Here is a 27,882-nt window from a genome sequence, read left to right as displayed (position 1 = left end):
CAGAGAGAGCCCCTCCTCCGCTTCCCCCTCCTCTCCCCTGCAACTGAGAGCACTCCCTCCCTCCCTCGCAGATCACCAGGCGGCCGTTCGCACCGGCAGTCTGGAGCTCCACCCCCTGCTCCTCCTCCCCGGCACGCTGGTCTGAGTGGCAGGGTAAGGGGGCCAGGGGGTCGGAGAAGGGGCAGGGAGGTTCTGGAGGGGGCAGTCAAGAGACGGGGGGGGGGTCGGGAGTTCGGGGGGGGCTTTCTGGGGGGGGGGTGGTGGATAAGGTTTTGGGCAGTCAGGGTACAGGTAGAGGGTAGGGTCTCAGGAGGGGGCAGTTAGGGGACAAAGAACAGGGAGGCTTAGGTAGGGGGTGGGGTTCTGGAGGGCAGTTAAGAGCAGGGGTCCCAGGAGGGGGCAGTCAGGGGACAAGGAGCAGGGGGAGGGTTGGGGGTTCTGAGGGGGGCGGGAAGTGGGAGGAAGTGGAAGGGGCGGGGGCGGGGCTAGGCAGGACGGGGGCGGGGCTAGGGCGGGACTCCTCCCGTCCTCTTTTTTGCTTGCTGAAATATGGTAACCCTAGTTGAGCTTCACCTCCTTAGTGCTCACCAGACTGCTGTGATCCCATGTGTGTTAAGCCTCCAGAGGCTGAAAGGAGACCAGACACTACCCCAAACTGGGGGTGCCGAGGCACATTGTTAGGGTGCAGATCCTCTGTCTAACATCCCATCTGGAGAGCGTAGATCTCAGTCCAACTGCCCAGATCCTGGGATGAGTGCGGGTCCCTCCCCTGTTACTTAAACATATCCTCTCCCGCAACTCTAGCTGTCTGGGTCTTCCTCAGCTTTACTCTTCAAGGCAACTTGATAGGCCTAACACTTAACAGTCTCACTTTGCACAGGATTCTAAAACACCAACTGCTCTTTACTTAATAGCATGAGAGAATACAGATAATTTAGAAAATAAGAAACATTTTGGATGCAGTGCCCGTCCCTCTCACTCACTCTTCCCTGGAATCCCTGGGGGGTCCCTCTCTGTTCAGGTACGCAGGGTTCCCTTGGCCTCTTCAGACTCCTGTATCAACTCCCCTGTGCTCGAGCTGGTGAAAAAGGCCAAAGACCCAAATAGGTCAACTCCTCAGGTGACTTCAGGATCTGGCCCCTCAGCTGATCACAGACCTCTACCAGGTTCTATTACTTCTCCCCTGACAAACCAGTTCTTCTGGATGGGAGCTAGCCTATTGCCTAGAATTTCTGTGTTTTAATAGATGATCATCCCGATATAATAACTTTCTATTTCAGCCCTGCATCTTACCCTTTGGAATTTCAGTCCAACTTGGAGGTAAAGAGGACAACTGTGCAGCCCTGTGCCTTCTCTTTCAAAATAGAGTTTTCAGCTTGGTAAAGATACATAGAGCGAGTTCATAATCTCACAGAGAATTCATAAATCGCACAGCTAGATTCCCCATGTAGTCATACTTCCCAATACAGAAGTGTCTGCTAATCATCTGGGAGGCCTGGCACTCTGACTGCCATGGTTTTACCTTCCTGATAATGCTGTGCCATGTTTTACAAGCCATTCCTAGAAGTACTGCTTTTGCAAAACTATTGGTATGAGTGCTGTTAATGGAAATGCCAAATCAGCGGCACTGCAGTTTTCTGAAGGTGGTGTATCCAGGAGTGAGTAATCTCGTTATAGCAGAACTGCAAAAGGAGTTAATGCAATCCCCCAGCTCTCCAGTGCAAAGCTGGTAATGCGATAGGCCTGTTTAAGTATTCATAGTAAGTCTCTGCCCCCTCTTCTGTCTTGATGTTGACCTCTTTGTTTCAGTAGCAGCATTTGATTTCCGTCAGTCTTTTCGTGACCCCAGATGGCAGCGAGGCCCTGCGTTAATACAGATCTGTGTTGACAGCTGCATTGGAAGTCTCTGGCCTCTTTCAGTGGATTGTTTCTTGTGAGCAGAGTTGTGGACATGGGCTGCATCAATAGTCTTTGATATTCAAGTTTACTTCCCGATGGGCTTCAGACTCTTGATGGTTTCAGAAGCTGTGTTTTGCTTTCTTCTACTTGTTAACAATCTCTGTAAGAGCAGCCCCTGGCTTGTTGTTGCTACGTGCCTGATTCCATGTGGCTGCTGAACAGTGAAATCAAAATGTCCTCCACTGTTTTCTAAATGGAGACCTTGTTTTTTTTCTTTTCCTTGAATCTATGTTGTGACATAGGAGATACTTGAAAACCATGCCCTGAGGTGTACACCCTTTGGTTTATTGCCTTTAGTAAATATTGACCTGCATTGTATACCATGCTTTTCATTATGAGAGTAATGTCTAGATTTTACCCACTTCTCCAAATTACTTTTGATTGGGAATTTGTGCACCATCTGCGTGAATCTCCAAAGCTATTAGCAATCCCAGATTGTTACACTGATGGGGGTATATGGAAGACAGACAGCCAGAAGAATTAAGGTCATATCACTGTTGGGGACAGAAATGGAACTCCAGATCAAAAGATCCAGACAATCCTTATGAGAAGCATCTGTTTCTCCTGGAACTTCAAAAGAGGGACTCCTTGCTTCAAATATGGTAGCCCTGGTCTTTGGGATAAAGAGAAATCTCTATCACTTTGGCACTTCGGTAGTCTGCTCTCAGCAGCATTCTGAAATCTAAGGGAGAAGACACTATTAGGTACCTGAAGAAACAATACTCAACACTTTTGGGGGTCACCTTTGGACAGAGAAATACTGTGGTATGGAAGCTGTTGGTGAATAGAGTATTGGCATCCCCAAAGGTTTAAAAAATCATGAGTCGCTTACTAAAAATCATGAGATTGGCTAAAAAACAGGAAATTACAAAAATCAGGAGATTCTTTTTATTCTTGTTTTTCAACCTTTAGGGTATAAGCTTTTCTGTGCAGTGATTAGAGATAGAAGTTTTTTTTAATGAATACTGTAATTTTTCAGGTATTCCCACAATTTCAGCAGTTGGGCCTTTAAGAAAACCACCATTCACACGAGATTCGAGATAAAATCGCTGGAGTTAACAACACAGTAAATTATTCTTTACTCGTGATTATTGTAGTTAACATTTTTTGTGCATGATCCAAAGCCCATGGATATAACCAGAAAGACTCCTATTGTCTTCAGTGAACTTTTGTTTGCAAAGCATTTTGCAAACAATTCTCCAATCGCAGCCTTATCACTACCTGCTGAACTGTTAGGGAAAGAAGTCTAGGACTTGGTTGTACTGTGTCTCCCACTCTGAGGCTTTGTCTACACTACAAATGCTTTGCCAGTATAGCTATCTCAGCAAATCCCGGAGTGTAGACTTGGTTTATGACAACAGATGGTTTTTCTATCGGCATAGTAACACCACTGCCTCAAATGACATTAGCTACGCCAACAGAAGCACTCTTCTGTCAGCATAGCTGCATCTATGCTGGGTTTTTTGTTGGCATAGCTCTGTTGGGTAGTGGCTGTGGAGTTTTTACACCCCTGACTGATATTGTTATGCCAACAAAACTTTGTCTATCAAACTGGACTTAAAACAATCAAAGAGAACGTTCTGTGTGATAAATTATTTCATAACTTCAATTAGGGGAAGAAACTGACTGTGACCTCTTAGGGTGCTAAACAGTCAAACTGGAAAGTTTTGTTTTCTTCCTGGGAGTTGTGGATAGATTACAAATAGTAATTTACAAAATATAATGGCTAACTGAAACTATTGGCACATACCATTTGTAGTGTCATAGATCGCATTGATTTCACATCAGACATTCCATAATTTATTTTAATAACTGTGAAACGCCTTCAGCAATAAAGTTAGATTCTGATGAGTTGAATGGAAAAAAAGCAATAGTTTCCATAGCAACTGGTAGTGAGTGGCAGGGAGCAAGTACTCTTTCAGTTATTGCTAAGCAATGGATGAGCAGATACAAAATTTTTGCATTTGTTTATAAGCCATCTGCATTGGTCCCAATAGAACAAGTGCTCAGTGCACAGGAAATTAAAGGCTGTCCATTATATCTGATGATGTCTCGACGTCTCTTGTGGCTGTATAGTCCAATCTATAAGGAGCAAGGTCATAATCAGATGTCACATAGGAAACTAGCAAGTAGAAAATTGCCTATTTTGTACTATCTTGCTTTTAGAATTGTTCCTTTATTTTTATACTCTGCTGCGAACACTGATTCTACTCAATAAATAATGAACAGTTGGAAAACAATTAATCCTGACTTTAGGATCTAGTTAAATCAAGACATTGATTTGTTTTAAGATAATAGAAGATTAGCTTTTTCTCTTGGGGTAAAAATAATCCATGCTTTCAGTGGACAGGTGAAAACACTTTTCAAAAAGCCAATTTTTTTTTAGACTTCATAGAAATGCCCCTCTAACAGAGCTGTGAATTTCAGAGGTGCTGAGTACCCAGAATTCCAATTGAACTCAGTGGGAGCTGCACTACCTTACAGGTAAAGTGCTTCTGTTTTTAGATTAATGAAGCCATAATGGGAGTTATATGTTTCTTGTTGAACCTCCATGAGGTTGCATTTTGCATGATCATAGGTTCTCCGATATTCCTGAACACTGGTGTTGTGGAATAGGAATATCTCTGATCAGTGCAGCTTTTGTGCTGCAAAACTATGCAGTATGGGACCCCACCTCATTTCCCATTCAGCGAGACGAGAGATGATTTTACATTGTTTTAATGGCTGAGAATTGCCTAATGCAGACCCCCATCTTTTTGAAGCCTTCTGAGATCACAGCTAACCTTAGGCTGTGGAACAATTTTGTATTTTTATATACATTTATTTCTATTGCTGTAGCACTCTGTTAGCTGAGATACTTCTAAAAAATAACATACAAACATCCTTGCCGGTGAAGGGGAAGAATCGTTTTTAATGAAACTTCTTGAAAACACACAATTGGCACTTCCCAATCAAGATTTTCTAAAGGACTAATATATAACACCAGTCAGTAGGTCTCAGGCTGTGGCTTGTGTTTTAGTGGTTCATAAAACAAAAGATTAAGAATCAAGCATTTATAATGTTGAAGGGAAAGTAGAGGATTAGGAAGGGGAGAGGTTGGTTTATGCGGGACTATGTGTGGGAGGTGGCTTGTAGCATTAGTGTGTACCAGATAATTGCATTATCGGAAAAATATATTTGGCACAACAGGGATATCTTGGGGGCACATCAGAAAAATCCAGTAGCTGCACAGGTGCCCCCTTGTATGTTCTACAAGAGTAATCCTATGTTCATTACTCTTTAAGGCAACTCCCAATTTAAACAAATATATCAGTATCAACTATTTCTAGAAATCTTTAAATGCAGGGTTCTCTCTAGTTACTTTTTCTTTTCCCTGTAAAGTAGTGGTGGGCAGCCTGCGGCCATGGGCAGTCTGCTAAAATCCTGGCAAGTTCTTTGAGTGTCATTACCACAGGCCTTGTTTTCAGCCGAGTGGTTTGGCTATACAATAAACCCCAGCTCACACTTTTTTGAAGAGGGTTGAAAACGTTTATGATTTCAGGCTGGGGTTTTTTTAACTAAAACTGACTTAGTAAGAGCATTGGTGTTTGATGGTAAATTAAAATGCATATTAATGAAAAGCATTATACTTTTTTTTGTTTTTTTTGTTTTTTAAAGGAAAATATTTTGATGATTGTACCTTTCTCAATCAAGGTGAACACTGGCATACAAGAGTGAACCACACAAGTGTTTCTCTGATCATTGTGTAGCAATGTTTCTGAAAGTTGGGTCTTGGGAAGTATATACATCAATTATGTATAAGCAGTGAGGGAAGGAGTGTTGAACTGAGCTGAAAATATCCTTGAAAGCTTTTGTATTTATTTTATTGGCTTTATCTTTGAAATTTGTTAATATTGTCAATTGTCAGGCATCATGTATTTTATTAATCGGGTGCTATTGTGATACCACTAACATTGTTTTCCCTTAGCAATCAAAAGAACTTAACAATTTGCTGGGATCAGTTCCCCATTGTAATTTGACATTAGCCTATTTTCTGTGTAACTTGTGATACATTTGTGTAAGTGCCTAACTTTAATGTGAAGGTTTATAACATTTCTTAGCTACAGTTTTAGTATTCTTCTCTACTCAAGTAGAAATTCCATCAGTTATTGTACAAACCAATAATAATATTAAATCAATCTTCGTAGAAGAAAGTAGAAAAAAAATCAAGTTTGTGTTTTTCAAGATTATAGGTCAGCATGAGCCAGAAGATTTTAAATAATGGCAAACATTCATCTTGGAATTTTAACCAAATTCAACCCATATAAATGTAATAAGTTAAACAGCTTTTTTTCAAGGTCAGTATACATTGTAAGCATTGCACTATGACTGCTTTGGGCTGTGTGCTTTCCAGCTGTGATTCATATTTCATTAAATACACCTGAGTTTGGCATAACATTTTAGTTTCTGTTGTTTTAGGACTTCTCTGTCCAAGAAAGCTGCATTGATTTAACTTAAGGGTGAATTTAAATCCATATCGTTAAATCAGTTCAAACGGCTGTTTGGACACTCTTATTTTGGTAAAGAATACCTTATCTTGGGTTAGCTTAAGTCAGTTAAGAGCAGGTATAACTAAATTGAAATAAGCCATTCTTATATCAAATAAAAATAGCCAAAAAGCCTTTTACATTGGCTTAACTATATCAATTTAGAGACTGTTCTTTGGTAGCTGGCAAATCTCATGTCACAAGTTGTCGTTTTGGAACAGGAGCCTGATACCTCGAGTTATGAAATGGGCTGTTGGATTTCGAATGTGTAGGTATTCAGTGTGGCTGAGTGAGGAAAAGAGGGGAAAAGCACTTTGTTTTCATTCCTAAATCCCGTACCCAGAGGTGTGCTGGTATGACATTTTAGGGCTTGTCTACTTGGGAGATATTTCCGTCTGTCCCAGTATAATTAAACCACTCTAGTTATACTGGTATAACTCCCATATGTGGACACTCTTATTCACAGATAAGAATGTTTTTGGTTTTCTTCAGTTTAGCTTAAACTACTTCCAAAGGCACATAAGCTAAACTGGAAAAAGGCTCTCTCTTGTACCAGAATATGGGCAGTTATACTAGTATAACTGTAGCGCTTTAAATTCACACCCTAATTTATACTGCTGTAACATCGCCATGTAGTCAAGCCTTTAGCCTGTGAATGTGTTTGTAGTTATGCTTGCTCAGTGAGATCACACACTGGATATGGACAGAAAGCTGTGTGTAACAGTCTGAGGGAGCCAATCTGTTTTACAAGGTGTTCAGGGAGTTCATATGAGGAGAAGCACTTCTTGTCACGTGGAAACGGTGAAATATGTTTCAAATCAATGTTTTTAATACAAATCTGCATTTCTGAGGCTACAGGGGGTAGGGTTGCTAAAAAGCAGTGTTTATCACACTAAGGACATAGAGAACTAATTCATATTAAGCCACTTTTATTCCGGTGTAAGAGCATCAATACAGGGAGTTAATCAGGAATAGTTAATCTGTTTTAAATATGCACCCTATATTATTCCTGATTAAGTTTTATGTGCAAACAAACTGTAATAGTATGGGGGGGGAGTCTAGTGTTTTCAGACCCTGATTTGCTCTCCATTTGACTTTAATACCAGTTGAGTTGTCAGAAGGGCCTTATACTGGAATCTCTCTAACCAAGTGTTTTGTACTGTATCTTTAAACTAAACTGAGCTAAGTACACACCAGCATTCAGCTGTAGGGAAGCCTCTTACATTTCTCATTTCTGTACTGATCGGCTAACCTTTTTGGAAGAGATGACCGTGCTTTGAGCAGGTCTGTGTGTGGTAATGTGGAGTCATGATGCTTGTTAGAATAGGGCTCCCAAGGGGAGGAAGTGAGGAACCTGGCAAAGCACTTCCATCCTCCTCCTCAGAACCTGTTGTGCTGCTGCCCTTTACATTCCTCTCCTTCGCAGGGTTCGGTTACTGGTTGTTGGGAGCTCGCCTGTTGCATTTTGCCCCAGGGGAAGGCGGCTGGGATGCTGGGGGGAGCTCAGAGCTGTTCATCACACAGCCAGACCGCTGGCCACGTGTTTCCCTGCAGCTAGTGCAAGTGTTGTCTGACTCGGGGGCCCCTCCCCCAAAACAATGTGCTGCTGCTACTGAACATCTGGAGAGGGCAGGTCCTCCGGGTGGCTGCTGGAATTGGAGTAGGCTAGCAGGGAGGGGGGCGCGCCCCCATTGCAGGCTCAGAGCTGGGGCCACCTAGTCCCCGGAGCCCCGGCTGTGGTGCTGCAGCTGCCCCTGCGCTCTGCCTTGCCTTCTCCGCCCCCCTTCCTCCCCTCCCCATCTCCCTCTCCCTCCCCTCCTGCTTTCCCCTCCCCCTCGCAGTTCTGCAGCAGTCGGGGCTGAAGCACACGCCGGCTTTGCAGGCTCTCGGGGCTGAGGATGCACTCGGGCTTTTGTTCCCATTGCGCCAGGCACAGGGGCAGGTGAGTGGGGGCGGGGGGGGGGTTTAGCCGGGGCTGGGTCAGTCGCTCCCCTGTTGTGTAAGGGGAGCTGGGGGTGAGCCAAGCACCTGGACCGCTGGATCAGTGCAGTTAAAGTGAAATAATGAACAAAGCATCCTGCAAAATGGAGCCAGGGGAAGGGCTGGAAACACCCCTTCTCCCCCCAATATCCGCTGCCCCCAGGGACCTGCGGGCGGAATTGCTTGGGAAGCCCATGTAATGCATCTAAATCTCCCCTCCTGCTGCTGAGAGCCCAGCTCTGCGAGAAGGGATGTCCAGAGACCGCGGATGGTGGGGTGTGGAAGGGGGAATAAGGTATTGGGGGAGGGGGGAGGCTGTGCTATGAGAGAGGCAGGCTGCACTCAGGGGTGGGGAATGAAGGAGTGATGGAGTTGGTGGCATGGGGTGCCTGGCAGGGAGCACAGTGGCCGGAGAGATGCTGCAAAACACTTTCCCCTTTTCTTCTGTCAGCTCGAGTTCAGACTCCTGCCGAAGCTTCTCCCTCTTCCCCCGCGCCGCATCCTCTACCCAGATGTTCAGCCAGCCGGGGTGTTAGTGTCAGCCGTCTCTGGTGCCTGTGTGTGAACTTGCTGGCAAGGCTGCTGCTGGGACCCAAGGCAGCAGCAGCAGGGAGGAGGCTGTCGACTGAGCCGGATTTAAAGGGGAATTGTGCTGCAGACAATGCTCAGCAGCAGCATCTGGAGCAGCCCTGGGGACCCAGCTACACATTGCTACACACACAGCCAGGCACAATGACAGCAGCTGCCTGGAGTGGCTGCAGGCAGCAGGCGGGAGCATGAAGTGAAGGGATCACTGCAGTGCTCAAGATGAACTCCACCTTGGTTGGTAACCAGAGTGGGCGGCCATTCTGCCTCCTGGCCATTAGCTACTTGGAGACTGTCAATTTTTGCCTCCTGGAAGTGATTATAATAGTGTTTCTCACCGTGCTGATCATTTCAGGCAATATTATAGTGATATTTGTCTTTCACTGTGCACCTTTACTGAACCATCACACCACCAGCTACTTCATCCAGACGATGGCATATGCTGACCTCCTGGTGGGTGTGAGCTGTCTGGTGCCTTCTTTGTCCTTACTCCACTATCCCATTGTTTTGAGAGAGTCCTTGGTCTGCCAGGTCTTTGGTTATGTGGTATCAGTGCTCAAAAGCGTCTCCATGGCCTCTCTGGCTTGCATTAGCATTGATAGATACATTGCCATCACCAAACCACTGACCTACAATACTCTGGTCACCCCGTGGAGACTCCGCGTCTGCATCCTGATCATTTGGCTGTACTCCTGTGTAGTCTTCTTACCTGCCTTCTTTCACTGGGGAAAGCCTGGATATCATGGGGATGTGTTTCAGTGGTGCGCCGACTCCTGGTACACTGATCGCTATTTCACTCTCTTCATCGTCATGATGCTCTATGCCCCTGCTGCTTTCATCGTCTGCTTCACATACTTCAATATCTTCCGCATCTGCCAGCAGCACACCAAGGAAATCAATGAAAGGCGAGTGCGCTTCAGCTCCCAGGATGGGGAGGCTGGGGAGGCACAGCACTGCCCCGATAAGCGCTATGCCATGGTTCTCTTCCGCATCACCAGTGTCTTCTATATCCTCTGGTTGCCCTACATCATCTATTTTTTGCTGGAGAGCTATGCTGTCTATAGAAACCACACTGCATCCTTTTTGACCACTTGGCTTGCCATTAGCAACAGTTTCTGCAACTGTGTCATTTACAGTCTCTCCAACAGTGTTTTTCAGAAGGGGCTCAAGCGCCTCTCGGGAGTTGTTTGCGCCTCTTGCGCAAGACAGAGGGTAGTTAAGGACTCCTCAACCTCTAGGAGCAAAAGACCTTCCAATGGATGCCATGTTTAAGGAGCAGATCGCTGTGACTGGGAAATGCAGGCAGTCATGTAAATTGCAAAATAAGTTAAAAACAGTTTTAAGATGTCCAGGTTAGCAAAAAGGTTTCTGAGAAATGCTGCTGACACAAAAATCAGGAGCGTGTATTATTGTTTTCACTTTAAAATTTCATCGTGGTGTTAGGGTATGTGGTGTGTGACCTCCATATTCATTTTAAGAATAAAGCTGTATCCTGACACTTTTTCTGGCATGACTGAATGTAGTGGGTGTGTGTGAGCTTCAGCAAAAATGGTGTGGTTTTTTTTGTTTTTTTGTTTTTACAGCTTTACGAGGCTGTTTCAAGATTTATGCGTCACATAGAAATGATTTCTCTCAAGTGGAAGTGTTATAGTATAATGGTGTATTGCAGGGATTTTTTTTGTGTATGCCAAAGCATATTGACTCTGTGTGTTCTTACACTGCAATATAAGGGGCCAAATGGTTTGTCTTTCAGCTCTACCTAGACGGAGCTTTAGAATATAGTGAATAATGTGAACACTTTAACATTAACTTAAACTTGTAATGAGCCATGAATGCAGCAATGTGCTCAAAACAGTGAGACACTTTTGAAAACTGATCTGGTCTCTGTGCCCTGTTTTACCAGTAGAATTCTTGTATGTGATTGGAGTACAGTATTTACATTTTCCTTTTTGAACAACTTGGATCAGACCAAAGTTAGCAGTTTAATAAAACTTTTTTTATAAGCTAAGAAAAAATAGTTGCTGTTTTATGACATCAGAATTGTGGCAGTGATTTGAGGATGATGCCTAGTTGTGAAAATTATTCTCAAAACACTGGAGAAAAGCTACTTCTGTTTGGAAATTACTCAAGAACAACTAAAAAGAAATCTGACATGTTTATATCTAAATTCTTCTGATATTTTACATACTGGAACTTAAGGGGAAAAGGAAAGAAAATTGTTGTCTAACCAGCTAAGGGAGCTATGTTATAAATTTAACTACAGCATTTGAGTTATGGATAACTGAACACACAGCTAAATCAGGCATTTATCTTTAATCCCAGGAAGCCTAAAGAAGGTTCGAATATAGCAGGAGCTAATTCCTTTTGGCAAGCATCTGTCATAAACTGGTCAAACAAAGTACACTATCTGAGAAACAAAGTTTTCAGTGACAACTTTTTAGGGATGGTTTAGAATGGAGGATTTTTGTGTGCTGTAATGTCATCAGGAATGTACTGTGGCCCTCAACTAAATTCATTCTCTTTAAAAATGCCATTAACTCTTTATTGATTCATGGAGTGCTATTTTAGTAGCTAAAGTGTCTGCAAAGTATAAATTCTTAACAGTAATGGATTATATTTTTCCATCTCAGTGTCCTCAATACAGGGATGTGTTGTTTTTTTCCCCTCCCTTCACATAATACATACCACAACCTATCTACAGCTCACTGTTTTCAGCATGCATCCAATCTCTGTGTGCAATAGGAGTGGGTTCTGGGGAATTCTTTGAGCTCTCCACGTGTGTAGGCGTTGCAGTCAGTTTGTGCTCACAGTGCACAGAGGGACTGAAGGAAACCTATGAGAAATGGGTTACAACACTAAGACCTGGAGAAGTCTCTCCAGCTCAAGGGAAAAATCACAGTTTGTGTTACAAAATAGAAAATCAAGATCTGATTTAAATATACCATAGTATGTCATCCATGATGAACACTTATAAAGATTACTTCCTCCTGTAGATCCTCCAAAATGTATGAACAAGGGCTGTTGGTAATCCTGATGCCTTCGTGGCCACTTTATTAATCATTATTTGTGTTGTGGCGCACCTAGAAAGCAGGGCCCCTTTTGCTTGGCACTGTGCAAATATAAAACAAAGAGATTGTCCCTACCTCTAAAGAGCGTGCTATCTAAATTTAAGGCTAAAGACAACAGGTGGATATGACTGACAGCAGTGGGGAGCTGAGGGTAACAGTGAGACAGTTATGAAAGATGTAAGCAAGGGTTGCACCAGCTGGCTAATCATTCTCAAGTGTTTTGTAAGTATTATAGCATAGGTGGTTGTTAAGGAGAAATTTAAAGCTTTAAGTCACTAATATTTAGCATTTATGCTCAGTATTATTGAAATACCCCCTCATGCAAAACACCCCTGCTTTTCCATGGTTCTAAGCTGTAGTTAAAGTTTCAAGTGTTTGAGCAGTTATAATCTAAGCATTAAAATAGCATTTAACATCAAGATGATTTATGTCAGATTTATCCACTGGGTACTAAAATCCATCACAGTAAGGTTTTAGGCGTAAGTGGAGGTCTGAAGGCAAATATTGCTGAATCTTTCAGTTTGTGCACCAGGAAGAAGCAGTTGAATGTTACTTAGCGTACAGTATATTTGGGAATACGTGAATTTAGCAAAAGTGGGGAACCTAAATCCTGACATTAGTATTTAACTTGTGCTGGAGCAGATACCAGCTTTACCCAACTGGCCCAGAGCTCTATTCAAAATATAACAGTTTACAGCTGCAGATATTTTTAAAACTTAACTTGGGAACAGCTGAACAAATCAGCATTACTCTGATGGTTAGAAGGAAGGTAGTGCAGCTGTGACTTACAGCTGTGAGATTCACTTACAAAGTGTTTATTTAAAAACTAGGCTTTTGCTCTCTCACAATTGCCATATTCAAATCCACCGTCAGTTTCATTTTTATCTCAAAATCTTCATCAGTTAAGTTGCTTTTCATGAGACACAGGAAGCAAAACCTGGGCTTCTAGGGAATTAAAAATCAGAACAAATAGTAGATGCATCCTAGTTTCATATGCAACATCTTTCACAGATGCTTCTGAAAGGTGAAGCCGTCTCCTACTGTACGGTTAGCATTAAGCCGGTCTTGTCTCAATTACATCTAGTATTTAAATTTTTTTGTTTTTAAATATCTTTCATATACTCCTTTCATGTGACACAGTGGTAGATATGTATGTAGTTTAAAAGCTGCTGCACCAGATTCATATCACACATAACTATTGACTTCAGTGAAGTTACATCAGGGCTGAATCTGTCCCAGTGTGCTTGGGACCAAGTGAGGGAGAAATAATTTTACACTCTATTACCTTGTTTTGTCCGGAGTTCACTTAACTTTATTTGGTATGTAGTTGACATGAAGCACAGTGCTTGTTTTCAGGGACTGTCAGCACTATTGATGCTATGAACTGTTACAGAGCAGACTTTACAGTCAGATCGTTTTTCATAGCTACATTTGAAAATTAGTCCTTGTGCTTGGCTAAACTTGTTTGAGTTCCCATAATACGTTAACAAATAGTAAATACTGACTAGGATCATTGCACGAACAAATGTTGTGATGAAGGGAGCATAGATGTAAAAATTATTTGTATTTTTATGAAAATACTAAGTCTGCTATGAAACTTCCATGAGCTTAAGTGGTTAAATGAATTGACTTTAATTTCAAATTTGTATCCGGGACTATAAATTCTATTTTTTATTAGGTTATCCAACTCATTTTCAAATCCAGCTGGGTGAGGGTTTATAACTTGCTTAATTACTGGTTGGAACTCACTTGGCATCTTTGAGTCCCAGGGGGAAGGATTTTCACATGCATAGCTTTTCAGAAAGTGACATAATTTATGTAGCTCATCCAATATTCTCATACTGAAAAAGAAAAGACTTAAAAATGATTGGAGGTTGCGGTTGTGGTGTATTGCTATTTTAAAATAGTTTTGAAGGGAGAAAATGTGCAATTTGTTAATTTTCTAATTCAAATCCAGTGACAATTTTGTTAACATGGAGTTCCTTTCTAGGTGAGGTAAAAAGAGAATGATAGCTTTGTGCTATCAAATTCTGCATTTACATGTTGGTATTTCTTCACTCCCCGTTTTATAATCTTAATTTACCAGTGCATGTTTTGTACTTTAGGGTCCTAATTGTTAGTAGAATTTCAGACTTATACCTTCCTTAGGTACTTGGCTTCCATTACTGTAGTATCTGAGCACCTCACAATCTTTAATATACTCACACCACCTTTGTGAGATAGGGAAATAATCCATTTTACAGGTGGAGAATTGAGACCCAGAGAAAATAAATGACCTACCTAATGTCAAACTGGAGGAGCAAAGAATTGAACCTGGGTCTCCCAACTCCCAGACCCTAACCATGGCATTCTCATTTTTTCTTCTCCCTCCTGCCACCCCCCCCCCTTTTTTTTAAATAGGAGTTTCACAGGTAAGATGCTCATCTACTCAGAAAATGACAAATACAAGGCTCCGACTAACATCCTTCCTCTGAGAATACCACCAACTCAATACCCAACATTGATAAGCAAATATCCCTTGCTGTATTTGCAGACAGCCACACTATCCTATACATTGAACTTCCACAAGTCAAAAAAAGCTGAAGTGCTTCAACCAAGCAGTACTCCACCATCAGAGTTTACAGTTTGAAGTCAGTGGGACTGGTGCTCCAAAGTTACTAAAGTGCTTTTGAGAATCCAGCCCTCAGGAAACTGTTTGGGTTTGAGATTAGCTTTAAGTTTTCAGTTTTGAAAATTTTGGCCTGTGTCTCTAAAAGTTAATAGTTTTGTTTAATGTATTGAAAGTCGGAATTAATTATTGTTAACCCCAAAGCCATTTTGTTTTGGAATTACAAAGACTTTGTCACCAAGAAGTTTTTATTAAACTTTTAGACCCTGATGCTGAAAACATGTATGCATGTGCATAGATGCATTGAAATCCATGGGGCTGTTTATGTGAGTAAAGTTACGTATCAGGTGAGGTGTTTGCAGGTTCAGGGCTTAATTTTCAATATTTTGTTTTTCACACTAAACAGTTTTGCAAAATTCAGTAAACTACACTACAGTAGTGGCCTTTAAAATAAAAAACAGCACTTATAATTTAGTTAAATATAAATTTTGATCTAAAATGGCAATAACACATTTTCAAATTAGTTTTACAAAACCTCAACCTGATTTAAATTTAAAAAAAATCAAACTGGCTTGATTTAAATAGCTAAACCCTGTGCCATATGAAAAATTATGAACCCACTTCTGCTGAAGTGCAAGAGATTGTAAAGGCCATCACTGTTTCTAATATTAGAAACTGGGGGATGAGTAGGAATCTTCCCTTCTTAGGCAACTTTGTGAAACTAAGATCTTCTGCAAACCCTTTCCCCAGTAAACGACAGTTTAGAGGCAGAGCAATGTGCATACTAGAGAAGAGCAGAAACTCTACCTTTGTGTTTTCAGTATAGAATTAATGCCTGCTCCCACTCGCTCGGTATGCCTGTGGCTCCCAACCTGTACACTGCACTACTTTTCCATACACATCAATGAACAGTGTGTCTCCAGAAATCCAGCAGGTCTCTAGGGAACAATCTTCACATGGTTGGATTTAGGTTCCAGGATCTACTGTTGCTCATAAATGACCTCAGACAAGCCAATCATGTGTGCTACAGTCTGGTATTCACTTCAGAGATTCTCCAGTTCTTTGTATCAATGTTAAGTGATTTAAATTAGGTTTGACTGAGCACAGGTTATAACTGATCAGATCACTGTATCATCAAGTTTCATAGGCTACCTCCAATAAGAACAATACTTCGTCCTTTAGAGGAAAGTGAAAATCCCCCATCGTGCGCCCAACCAGTTGTGCAGTGCTCTACATAGAATCATGCGACTGGAAGGGATCTTGAGAGATCATCTAGTCCAGTCCCCTGCACTCATGGCAGGACTAAGTATTATCTAGACCATCCCTGACAGGTGTTTGTCTAACCTGCTCTTAAAAATCTCCGTTGATGGAGATTCCACAGCCTCTCTGAGCAATTTATTCCAGTGCTTAACCATCCTGATAATTAGGAAGTTTTTCCTAATGTCCAACCTAAACCGCTGTTGCTGCAATTTAAGCCCATTGCTTCTTGTCCTATCCTCAGAGGTTAAGGAGAATAACTTTTCTCCCTCCTTCTTGTAACAACTTTTTATGTACTTGAAAACTGTTACCATGTCCCCTCTGCCGTCTCTTCTCCAGACTAAACAAACCCAATTTTTTTCAATCTTCCCTCATGTTTTTCTAGACCTTTAATAGTTTTTGTTGCTCTTCTCTGGACTTTCTCCAAGTTGTCCACATCTTTCCTGAAATGTGGCACCCAGAACTGGACACACTACTGCAGTTGAGGCCTAATCAGCGCAGAGTAGAGCGGAAGAATTCTTGTGTCCTGCTTACAACACTCCTGCTAATACATCCCAGAATGATGTTTGTTTTTTTTGTAACAGTGTTACACTGTTGACTCATATTTAGCTTGTGATCCACTATGACCTCCAGATCCCTTTCCACAGTACTCCTTCCTAGGCAGTCATTTCCCATTTTGTATGTGTGCTACTGATTGTCCCTTCCCAAGTGCAGTACTTTGCATTTGTCTTTATTGAATTTCTTCTGACCATTTCTCCAGTTTTCCCAGATCATTTTGAATTTTAATCCTGTCTTCCAAAGCACTTGCAACCCTTCCCAGCTTGATATCGTCTGCAAACTTTAAGTGTAGAGAGGGAGTGTTTCCTGACTCTTATATACTATCCTCCTATTGCATGAGATCCAGTTTCCCTTAGCTTAGCCTGCATAGCTACAAATATTAATGCTCACATAATCCCCTTTTTAAGCATGAGCTTCAATAACACCACAGATGCATAAATTATGGTTCCCCCGTGTTTGTGCTCTGTGTACTTGGTCTGTGCTAGCACTTCACAGTGACCATTTTAGAGAGACCTCCGTGTCAGTAGATGGGCAAATGCATGATGGTGCTGAAATTATGTCTGCATATTTTTGTGAGATGAAAGCTGTCTGAATTTAAAACGTATTGTGTATATACACATGTATGCAGAAAGATTTAAAGAAAGAAACTAAAAGACATGACCAGCTATCAAAATAAATGTGTTACAATGATGTAATTACTGGAAAGGTATATTGTGCCAGAATGGATATAAAATATGCAGTTACATCAGTGCCACGAAATAGTTCATTTGGAGTTGGAAGAATAACAGGGCAGTTCTTTCCACTGTAGAATTTGTCTTGTATACCATACGGTTATTCTTGTAAGCTTGGATCTACCCTTTTCATTTTGGATTTATGACATTACAAAGATGCCCATCCAGAAGCTGTGGGTGTCCTGCACGCATGCAGTTTGCAGACCCCAGTCAGCTCACTTCTGAACAAAATCCAGCCACAGTCAAATCCTAAATAGCAAGCCAGTTCCTATTCCACCCATCTGTACTCCACTCCCTAAATGCCATCCCTTCCCATGCAGTTTTGAACATCCTTCTCCTCTGTTAGTTTGCGCTTTGCCTATATGTGTGTTTTAGTGTCTACACACTTCCTCTGTAAAATTCTGAACTGTGAAACCCCTCTGGTGGCAGCGTTTGTGTGACTTGGAAAGATGGATTTGTAGTTAAGACACTGGAAAGGGGCTCAGGAGATCTATGTTAATTTCCTGGCACCGTGTGACCTGTCTGTGCCCCAATAAAAGGGGGGTAATTAATTAATGATTGTGAAGTGTTCAGTTACTATGATCATTGGGGTAAAGAGGGGGTTATATAAGACCCTAGATAGATCTAGCACTTCTGTTCTCAGCTAATCTGTTATGTTTTCTGTGATGAGCAAACCTTTGTCAGCTAACTGCATGGGAGGTAGCTTATACCAGTACTTGACTCATACGGGTGATTTTTTTTTTCACCTCTACTCTTATTTCCTCATCTATATGATTTGAAGCCACCTCTCTTATAGAACGTAGCTTGTTCCTTTTGACTTGACAAATTCCCAGTTCAGTTTTGAATTCTTTTGCTATAAGGAAATACATGCTCCGCCCCCCCTCCCCCAACCCCTAGGGGACTAAGGGCACGTCTTCACTACCTGCCGGATCGGCGGGTAGCAATCGATCTATTGGGGATCGACTTATCGCGTCTAGTGAAGACGCGATAAAATCGATCCCCGATGGCTCTGCCGTCGACTCCGGAAATCCACCGCGGCAAGAGGTGGAAGCAGAGTTGACGGCGGCGCGTCAGCAGTCGACGCGCCGCCATCCTTGCAGCCAGATAAGTCGACCTAAAATACGCAACTTCAGCTACGCTATTCACGTAGCTGAAGTTGCGTATCTTAGGTCGACCCCTCCCCTCCCCCCCGTAGTGTAGACCTAGCCTTAGAGTCTGTATTTGTTGAGGGTGAAGTATTACTTAAATGTAAATTAAGTTGTGGTCCACATCTGCATTGTTTGTTTAATGATAGTGGCAAATAGAAACATTTCTCAGATGCGTATTCAAGGTGTCTGTTAATTTATCCATATACTCAATATTTAATCAAATATTAAACCTCTTGAGCTTTAAAATTGAATGAAAACATTAAAATTATAATCAGTTGTGTACTTGCAACCAGATCTAACTTGGTGCCTCAGCCTGGGGCACTTTATTAATCTGTTTGCTAATTTAAGTGACTAAATATCTAGAGAATCAATTTAGACCAGATGCTTTGTTAAAGTTTTCACTGTCTTGGTCTGAGAATTTGAAGAGCAATGTCAGGAATACTAAACAGGTGACAAACTCAGAGCAGGGCTAGGAAGCTGCAACAGGGATCTGTGACTTGCAAAGGGACATTGATAGGAAACTGTCTTGCACTGATCTGACCTATTAGCTTTATTCAATTTTCAATTTCTAGTATTCATGCTGGTCAACATTTAAAAAAAAAAAAAAAAAGTCTGATAGTTTTTGGTCTTTTAAATAACTTTTTTGAAATTCCAAAGAGAGATGCATCTTGTTGTCATATTAAACTTAAAATCCTAGATTTTGATTCAACAAAGTATTTGAATATACTGATCATTAACTGTGTTTACGTATTGTACTGCATCTCATTCTTTCATTTTCATTAAGGTGCCTATTTGGTATGATGTGGCAGTGTGGTTCAGTAGTTAAAGTTGGGGAAGGGAATATGAACTCCTGGGTTCTTTCACTTCTGATTTGTGGGGTTTTTTTTGTGAGATGAGGATAATAGTTCCAATTCAGAAGAAAATGGAGGCAATTAAATGAATATTTGATATACTTGGATGGAATGGGCTAGATAAGTGCATATAATGTAAAGCCCATGTAAAGATGAGATGAATATGTACAGATATATCCATACACATACTAGTTGTTCTTAAATATTGCAAGTTTCACACGATACAAAGAGAAAACATATGCTTAATCAAAATAAGTCACTACTTTTACCAAAATGGAAAACAAAATTTTTCTTTGGGGTTTTCAGCTTTTTAATGGATCCATGAAAATAAGTCATTAGATTAATGGAAGACCAAATCTTTAGTATGTTGGCAAGAATATAAAGAGATTCATCAGTGGAAGTATAAATAAACATTCTGCTAGAGTGGCTTTAGTATATAGTGCTAGTGATTTTTCTTTGTGACATTATATTCAAACAAAAGATTTAAGTCTTTGATCTTTAGCTGACTTTAAAATTGCTAATTTCATAAGGTTGTGAAAGTACTACAATGTGAAAAATTAATAGATATTTTCATTGCACACTATTAAAAGTATTTTGTTAAAACACCTGTTACAATGTTTTCCATAGCAATTGTCAAGAAAAAAATTGTCTAATGCACAGGGAAAGAAAAAATACATAGATTCATGTTCTGAGCAGGCGAGGCATCTAAGAAACATTTATTTTCCTGATCTTGCCCATTTGCTGGGATATGTTATTTCTTGAATATAAAATGCTGCACCACTTAAGAATCTTAGGCAGGCTCACTGAAAGTAATGGCACAGTTGATCCTTTCAGATAACAGGAAGCAGTGTTGTCTTCAGCCTCAATTTTGGTCTACCTGGAAGGATTTGCAAAATATATGTATATTGTCATTCCAGAATTCCATATTGCATTCTGCAAGTTGCTGGGCTGATAAGTTGCTCTTCATGTATTACATTTGAAATTCAGCTTCCATCTTAACTCTATGGGTAAACATCGAGTATTCATCCTTCTTATTCTTGGTGAATGCAGCAGGATGGAAAATAATTTGCAGTTTCTGATCTTGGGCTTCCCTCCAGGTCTTAATATCGGTGATGTTTTCTTTCTGCATGGGTTCAGAAATTTTAAAAGTAACTTAAAACTGTTAAACCACAAGCATGAATGACTTCTCATGTATGCCCATTCAGGTTGCTTTGCTGAGCAAAATACAGTAGATAAAGCATTATTTTAAAGGCCTCTTGGTTTACCTATCTCCTTCCTTCAGGATAGTAGTGGGCAAGGCAAACTTTAATATATTCTGTGGAGGATTGCCATCGGGTATCTGCTTCATGTGGAATTTCATTTGGGTCCGAGTCCGGTTCCCAGTGGATGGGTGTTCACCTCACAAAAGCTGTCACAATTGTCACTCTTTTTTTTGAAGTGTCAAGAGCAAAGCCAAAAATAGATTAAATGTGTTTGTAAAGCATTTTGCATACCTTTTTTAGGTGCTGGAAAATATTTAACATACAAGGGAGGGAGAAAAAGAGAGCCCTGACGTGAAAAAAACCAAAACCCCATGCAGTTTAGACATTGAGGGGAAAAACACAAAGGTGGATTTTGGGATCAGTCCAATCCCTGTGTTTGAGACTTTTCTAAGGTGCAGTGTTTTGATTGTGATGCAGTGTAAAGGTATTAGGCCGTGTCTACACTACCACTTAATGTGGGTAAAACTTATTCCACTGAGGGGTGTGAAAAAAACCACCATCCTGAGCGACACAAGTTTCGTCAGCATAAGTGGTGGTGTGCACAGCGCTATGTCGGCGGGAGAGCTGCCACCGCTCGTTAAGGTGGTTTTATGATGTTGATGGGAGAGCTCTCGCCCATCGGCATAGAGCGCCTACATGAGCGATCTTACAGCGGCGCACCTGCAAGCTCGTTAGTGTAGACATAGCCTTAGTTTCAACCCTGGCTCTTTCATTCTTAATCTGTCCCTGGATTTGTCCCATTTTGTGTGCCGAAACGGTCTCTAAGGAGACAGCTGAAGATCTGTTGTCGTGATTCTAAAAATACAGATATATATTTTTGGGCCAAGTTGAAACTACTTCAAAAAAAAAAAATACTAAGAGTACTTTAACCTATTACAGGGGTCGGCAACGTTCGGCACGCGGCTCGTCAGGGTAAGCACCCTGGCGGGCCGGGCCAGTTTTATTTACCTGCTGACATGGCAGGTTAGGCCGATCGCGGCCCCCACTGGCCGCGGTTCGCCGTCCCGGGCCAATGGGGGCGGCGAGAAGCGGCACGGGTGAGCGATGTGCTGGCCGCGGCTTCTCGCCGCCCCCATTGGCCCGGGACGGCGAACCGCGGCCAGTGGGGGCCGCGATCGGCCGAACCTGCCGTGTCAGCAGGTAAATAAAACTGGCCCGGCCCGCCAGGGTGCTTACCCTGACGAGCCGCGTGCCGAACGTTGCCGACCCCTGACCTATTATTTCAGTCAGGATTTCTGTAGCTGACTTTTCAACTAAGGCTAATAATTGGAAATCTTAACGTTTTAGGCAAAGCTACAAATATTACTGGTTTTAAAATAGTACAAATATTTTCAAATATTAAATGGGAATAGAATAAACTGAAGCATGTAAAATACTTGATCCTAATTCCTTATGTATTTCCAAAAGTGAATTTTGTTATCTGCTACTCAGAAACAAATGTATCCTTCACTTTGAGATGCTCTGTGCTGCAGCAATGTAAAGCATCTCTTAGCCCAGGGGTTCTCAAACTGCGGGTCAGGACCCCTCAGGGGGTCGCGAAGTTATTACATGGGGGGTTGTGAGCTGTCAGCCTCCACCCCAAACCCCGCTTTGCCTCCAGCATTTATAATGGTGTTATTAATTAAAAACACTTTTAAATATATTTAAGGGGGGGTCGCACTCAGAGGCTTGCTTTGTGAAAGGGGTCACCAGTACAAAAGTTTGAGAATCACTGTCTTAACCTGTTAACTTTTCTTATCAGTGCATGTATGCTGTGGTTTTTTGTTTTTTTAGGAAAGAAACAGAACACAAAAGGAAACCAAAGCACCAATATAAAGTGTGGAGCTGTAGTAGGACATGTAATTTTAAGTATGTTGATAAGGTTCTTAGAAAATTCTCAGAACACTTGGAGAATCCATTACCAACATTTTCCTTCCTGAGAAAACTGCAGAAATTTCAATTATTGTTCCACTGGATTACATTTTTGTTTGCTGTTTACTTTGGATTAATGTAATCTTGATACATATTACAATTTAAAGGGCTATTGAAGCATTTCGAACTACTGACATGGCAACCTAGGATTGTCTGTTCTCTAAATATACAGATCATGTATTAACAATATGAAATAACCTTACTGTTTGCCTGAAACCTAACTTGTATAATACTGTTCTTTGAAGAGATGCTAGGTTTGGTGCAAAATATAATCACATGTACAAGGTAGTTTTAAAGGCGGTATCGTGACAAGGTATTCCTTCTCTTCCAAAAGGACATTCAGAACTCAATAGCCTGTTTGTCAATCAGAGATGTTTTAGCCAGAAGTTGCATGGGATGGTTTTACAGGAAGGTTTTTTGCTTCAGAATTTCTTGATCCCTTTAACAGAGCCTTGTTAAGAGTGTAGTTTTTATTCTTAAATGCACTTGCACACTTTATTTCAAAGGTCTGAATAGCTCATAAAATAAATTAAAAAAATAAATTGTACTTCACATGGTTTCACTTTTGTCTCGGTGACTTTGTATGTGACTCTGTGCTGGTATGTGTGTTTCTCTTCTCTTGCCTGGTGAGAATTTTTCCTCCTATCTTTAATGCCTTACAGAGAGACTAGTTTGTGTGTACTTGACCAAGGCAAGAAAACCTTGACCAAGCAATTTGTGTTTATACTTTATCCACTCGTGATGTATGACATTTTTGCCAAACTCCTCTTTACAATTTTCCTGTGGGAAACTTGAGCCCTAAAAGGAAATGAACACTGCAAAAGGGCTGGCTACCACAAGGGATTCACTTTTATTTTTAGAATTGTACTACTATATTGCCATATTTGGGTGGAAAATATGCAATATCACTGAATTATTGTATCAAATTGCAGCTGTCCACCCATTCTTAGTCTCAATCAATTTACAGTAAGTAGTCAGTGAAATGTGTGAAAAAATTTGTTCTGCAAATGTGTTTAGCAAATGCTAGTACCAAATAACCCTTGTATGCTGTGTCTGAACATAATATTTCTCATTAGCAAATATTAACTGTAAAAGCTGAGATTTATACTAGTCACTAAGATCTCAGCAACAGGTGTAACTTTTCTTACAAAAAATGTAGGGTTTAGTCCAAGACAAATCTAGGAAATATGCTTACCATCAAAGACAATGAAAAGTTAGAATTTAACGTATAGAAAAGAATCTTGGGAGCGTCACTGAATTTGGACGCTACAGGATAAATCTGGCAGTAGTTTAACAGGGCATCCTGCTAACAATGAATAACTATTTTATATTCGCACAGAATTGTTTAGTATGCTGGCATGTGTTTAAAATGTGTAGGTCTGTCCAAAATAACTTGCCTTACCAGTGGCACATAATACAGTAGTATTGAAGTCACTAGTCTGCCAGTGTTTCTGCTAGTAACCCTATTTCACTCATTTTAAAAGGTTGAAACTTGGCATGAAAGTGGCTTCTTCCTTACATGTTACATGTGCATTCTAACTACATGCCACATGTTCAGTGCAGAGTCTGAATAGCATATAAAAATCCCATTGATTGCTTTGGATCTTTGCTTTACTCCCTCATACTTCCATAGTAATCTTTTTCATGAATTGTGTTACAAAATCTTTGTAAAAGCAGTTGCACCTCTGTGGGAAGTAATAGTGTAAGATATGGATTTGTTATGATGGCAATGAGAACCAAGGGAATCCATATATATGGTCATATAGAATTCTTGTTTAAGAAAAATAACTTCTTGTAATTCGTAGCAACTGGTAAGTAGCCAGAAGTTCTTAGCCTGACTTTGGACAATCACTTCCAGAGGTAAACTCAGGCTCTGATGGACTTAATAGTTTTGACACAGAAATAAACAGGAATTTCTATTGTAAATAGCACCTAACCTTTTTTTATATGCAAATATGAATGGAACTTAAGAGAATGAATGAAAAACAAGATAACCTATCACGAACATTAGGTTACCACAAAATTCTGTGATGTTTTTGCACTTGCCCGCTGCATTTAAATTATAGCTGAGGTTAATATTGTAGGTCACCTTTTTCTATTAAAGATGTTTTGATAAACTGTTTGCACAATATAAAAATGTAATTCGAAAATATTCTCAATATTCTCTCCCTCCCCAACACTTTTTTGGGACAAATCTCATATGTGAAATGACACTATTTCTAATGCTGCATCCTTTTCCACTGAGTGATTGTGTTTAATTAAATGTAAAATACAAACGAGGTGAACAGAAGATGGGATACCCAGAATGTGTAACATACAAAATATTCAACAATATACTACAATTATTTTTTTAATATTCACTCTAAGTTTAAGTAAATTATTTTGGATATGTGCCATATATTGAATTGTTACACTTACTGCTTTGAAACAATTTTATTTTACCTTTAGTTTAAATGTTTTTCTCAAGAAAAACAGGCTATGAAAACTTTCCATGAGGTGCAAAGTTGGATATATGGAGATCTATATTACCAGAAATTTCCAGATTTTACAAAACCAGAAAGTTGTCTGAGCTTTATTATATTGAAAATCATTCGAGGTCCTTCCCTTTATCACTTTATAAATTAAACCTGAAGTATTCCAAGACATCATGAAATGATGGGACAGCTGTTGTTCACAATCTTTGGACCAAAGCGTTACAAATTTGAGAGAAGAGGTGCTTGTTGGTCCTTAAGGTATATGAAGTTCTCACAGAGCTGATGTAGGAGTCTCTTGATAGGAATAAGTGTACTGTTCTGGGCAGGCATATAAGAACTTCATGTTTTGCCTGATTTAAACAAAAATATCTAACCTTTTTAAATGGTTACAATATGAGAGGCGCTTCCTCCTGACACTTCCAGTTTATCCTGTTTGTTCACTTTGCTCGTCATGCCTTTCAGGGGGTAGTATTGTAGATCGTGGCAGTATTCAGTATATTTGTTGCCACATTTATTTGAGCAGGGATCTATGCGCTGTCAAGTTGCTCACTTGCTGATACCTCTGATACTTCTGTGCTAATAAAACAGTTCTGTGCGCTGCTGACACCTCTTGCACCCTTTTACCTAAGCTCTGACCCACCTGTACTGTTTGTGTGTTGACTGTTTGTTTGGGTCTCACCAGTCTGTTAAAAGGAATGCATTGTCATTTTTAAAGCCCATATGCTTCTGGATGCTATTTATTGTTTATTTTGTACCTACCTTTGTTTCTCCTTCAACCGTCTTGTGATTTCAAAAGTTGTTCTTGGGGTTTTTTTGTTTTTTTTTTTTTTTTCTTTCTCCAAATCTGCCTCATAAAGTTATCCAGGGATGGATATTTTTCCAAATAAGTTGGAGGCCTAGGGGGCCACCAGAAGGCTGTGTGCACATTCTGATGAAGTTTGTTATTTTTAATGTGACTCTTAATGACTGCCCTGCCTCCAAAAAAAAAAAAAAAAAAAAAAACATTAAATTTGTCATGTCTTTCAAATGGCTTTGGAGCAGTCCTGAGAGAACCTCAAAATGTTTAGAGTTCAGAGAAGTCTCCAGAATTTTGGTGGTTGTCTGGACATAGCACTTCCATGACACCCAAAGATCCCCTTTTCTCTTAAAGGGCCTTTTCCAGCTTTCCCTCCCACCTTTGTACCTGTAATTGCCTTCTTGGAGTGGTGCGCAGTGGCTCCCTGGGTTCAGGGCTTGGCTGCAGGCTTCTTTCAAGTCATACTGGCCACCTTCTCCCTGACTTTCTCTACCCTTGTGAGGGGTGCCCATTTCATCCTTTGGCATCACCTTCCTTCTCCTTGCATTAATTCTCTGCCTCTCTCCTTTTATGTTCCTTAAGTCCTGTGTCAAGGTTGGGAGGAATAAATTGGGCCTACTGAGCTCTGCAAGAAGATCAGAAACATGGGGAGAGAGACCACTTGTCAGTGTCCTGTGTTCTCTGCGTGGCAGCCCGAAGTCCTGCATTGTAGCAAAAGTGTTTCAGGTTGCACCTTCCTCAATCTCTGGAACGCTGGTCAGGACTGTGGCTGTGCAAATGCAGGACATGCCCAACCCGATGAACATTTTTGGCAGATATGCTATATTTGGGGGGAAACGTGGCACAAGAGTGTAAGACCCACACCCGCTTCAGATTTGGGGACAACTTATACCTTCAAGTCAGTGGCACTGCTATGGGTACCCGCATGGCCCCACAGTATGCCAACATTTTTATGGCTGACTTAGAACAACGCTTCCTCAGCTCTCGTCCCCTAGTGCCCCTCCTCTACTTGCGCTACATTGATGACATCTTCATCATATGGACCCACGGAAAGGAGGCCCTTGAAGAATTCCACCTGGACTTCAACAATTTCCACCCCACCATCAACCTCAGCCTGGACCAGTCCACACAAGAGATCCACTTCCTGGACACTACAGTGCAAATAAGTGATGGTCACATAAACACCACCCTATACCGGAAACCTACTGACCGCTATACGTACCTACATGCCTCCAGCTTCCATCCAAGACACATCACACGATCCATTGTCTACAGCCAAGCCCTAAGATATACAACCAAATTTGCTCCAACCCCTCAGACAGAGACAAACACCTACAAGATCTTTATCAAGCATTCATAAAACTACAATACCCACCTGGGGAAGTGAGGAAACAGATTGACAGAGCAAGACGGGTACCCAGAAATCACCTACTACAAGACAGGCCCAACAAGGACAATAACAGAACACCACTGGCCATCACATACAGCCCCCAGCTAAAACCTCTCCAGCGCATTATCCATGATCTACAACCTATCCTGGAAAATGATCCCTCACTCTCTCAGACCTTGGGAGGCAGGCCAGTCCTCGCTTACAGACAACCCCCCAACCTGAAGCAAATACTCACCAGCAACTACACACCACACCACAGAAACACCAACCCAGGAACCAATCCCTGTAGCAAACCTCGTTGCCTACTCTGTCCCCATATCTACTCTGGCGACACCATCAGAGGACCCAACCACATCAGCCACACCATCAAGGGCTCATTCACCTGCACATCCACTAATGTTATATATGCCATCATGTGCCAGCAATGCCCCTCTGCCATGTACATGGTCCAAACCGGACAGTCCCTCCACAAAAGAATAAATGGACACAAATCGGACATCAGGAATGGTAACATACATAAGCCAGTAAGTGAACACTTCAATCTCCCTGGTCATTCTATTACAGATTTAAAAGTCACTATCATTGAACAAAAAAACTTCAGAAACAGACTTCAAAGAGAAACAGCAGAACTAAAATTCATTTGCAAATTTAACACCATTAATCTGGGCTTGAATAGGGACTGGGAGTGGCTGGCTCATTACAGAAGCAGCTTTTCCTCTCCTGGAATTGACACCTCTGCATCTATTATTGGGAGTGGACTACATCCACCCTGATTGAA

The 27,882-nt window shown here is 41.2% G+C and overlaps 2 protein-coding genes across 3 annotated transcripts in view; both read left to right on the top strand.

The window, feature by feature from the left end:
- The window catches only part of RABGAP1 (RAB GTPase activating protein 1), a 108,056-nt gene that overhangs the window by 47,830 nt on the left and 32,344 nt on the right, over positions 1–27,882 (top strand). The gene's annotated exons all lie outside the window — the stretch shown is intronic.
- GPR21 (G protein-coupled receptor 21) lies at positions 9,273–10,322 on the top strand. Its single transcript, XM_065418961.1, has one exon. It carries the CDS (start codon positions 9,273–9,275, stop codon positions 10,320–10,322), a length of 1,050 nt encoding a protein of 349 aa, XP_065275033.1.

This window comes from Emys orbicularis, chromosome 18, assembly GCF_028017835.1.
Source record: "Emys orbicularis isolate rEmyOrb1 chromosome 18, rEmyOrb1.hap1, whole genome shotgun sequence".
NCBI classification, from domain to species: domain Eukaryota; kingdom Metazoa; phylum Chordata; order Testudines; family Emydidae; genus Emys; species Emys orbicularis.
Note: the sequence above shows the minus strand (reverse complement) of the source record. Positions and strands in the feature narration are given on the sequence as shown.